This window comes from Vicia villosa, unplaced genomic scaffold (assembly GCF_029867415.1).
Source record: "Vicia villosa cultivar HV-30 ecotype Madison, WI unplaced genomic scaffold, Vvil1.0 ctg.002507F_1_1, whole genome shotgun sequence".
In the NCBI taxonomy this organism is placed as follows: Eukaryota; Viridiplantae; Streptophyta; class Magnoliopsida; order Fabales; family Fabaceae; genus Vicia; species Vicia villosa.
In genome coordinates, this window is record NW_026705952.1 from 330,166 (window position 1) to 331,612 (window position 1,447).

A 1,447-nucleotide genomic window follows, 5' to 3' on the forward strand; every position below is an offset into this window, starting at 1 on the left:
GTGGGGTTGACACTCATATGCAACAAAGACTACATGCTATTACTGGGTTCAAGGAAGGTTCTTTCCCTGTTAAATACCTTGGTGTTCCCCTGACCCATAAGAGGCTGAGTATCCAACACCACTTGCCTCTTATTGACAAGATTGTGGCTCGAATCCACCACTGGACCAGCAAATTACTGACATATGCAGGTAGAATTCAACTGGTAAAGAGCATCATAGCTGCCATTGCACAAAATTGGATGAGCTGCTTCCCTCTTCCAAAGTTTGTGCTGAAGAAGATTGATAGCATTTGTAGAAGTTTTATATGGACAGGGACTGAACAAAGCAAAAAAAGCCCCATAGCCTGGGATAGTGTTTGCAGACCTTATGCTCAGGGAGGTTTGCAAGTCATCAATTTGTAGGTATGGAATACTGTGCTGATGCTAAAGTGCCTTTGGAACCTTTGTAGAATGGCTGAGAATTTGTGGGTTCAATGGATGCATAGCTATTATTTTGCAAAAACTGGAGTTATGACATATGATATAAAGGCTAGTAACAGTTGGATAGCTAAACGCATTCTGAGTCAAAGAGGAATTATACCCGAGGTGCAGCATGAATGGGAAGCTTCTTTCCAAAGGCAAAAGTTCAAAGTGAGTACTTTTTATAATTGCTTAATTGATAATGGAAACCGGGTCATTTGGAGGAACATTCTGAGAAATAATAAAGCAAGGCCTCGTGCAACTTTTTGTCTTTGGGTTTCTTGTCATAATAGATTGGCAACTAAAGTTAGAATGGCTAGATTGGGATTTCTGCCAGGCGAAGTGACAACTTGCAGTTTGTGTAAGCTTGAGGAAGAAGATATGGAACACTTGTTCTTTGAGTGTCCTATTACTGGAGGCGTTTGGGCTAGTATTCTGGATTGGATTGATGTCAAACACCAACATCAGAATTGGAATGCTGAACTCTGCTGGATATCTAACATTGCAAATAGGAAAGGTTGGAAAATGGAGTTGTTGAAAGTGGCTCTAGCTGAAACCGTATACGGTATTTGGACCATGAGAAACAAAATTTGTTTTGATGGTATAGGAAACAGTCTTTGTATAGAGAATAGTATAAAAGATACTATACTATATAGGGTTTGGCAGTATAGAAAGCTTCGTATACATATTGCCAATTTGATGTTATAGGTTTTCCTAGTTTTTCGTATAGGTTGGATCTCTATTAGATCACCTTGCTTTGTATTGGTTTTCTGAATTAATATATATTCTTTGATTAAAAAAAAAAAGTTTAGTTGGGTAAATACACAATATCTAATTATGGAACAATAGGTAGCTTTTCTATAATAATTTAATTTCAAAAAAAATTTCAAAAAAATTTTGCTAAAAAATATTAGTACCCAATCAAAACTTACTAAAACTTACTAGTACTTAAGAATTTACCTTTTTTTTTATTAAAACCTTTATATTAA

The 1,447-nt window shown here is 36.1% G+C and overlaps 1 protein-coding gene across 1 annotated transcript; it reads left to right on the forward strand.

Annotated features, from left to right (window-relative positions):
- Window positions 1-449: 449 nt before the first annotated feature.
- LOC131639037 (uncharacterized) lies at window positions 450-1,166 on the forward strand. The gene has a single exon (XM_058909556.1). It carries the CDS (start codon window positions 450-452, stop codon window positions 1,164-1,166), a length of 717 nt encoding a protein of 238 aa, XP_058765539.1.
- The last annotated feature ends 281 nt before the right edge of the window (window positions 1,167-1,447 follow it).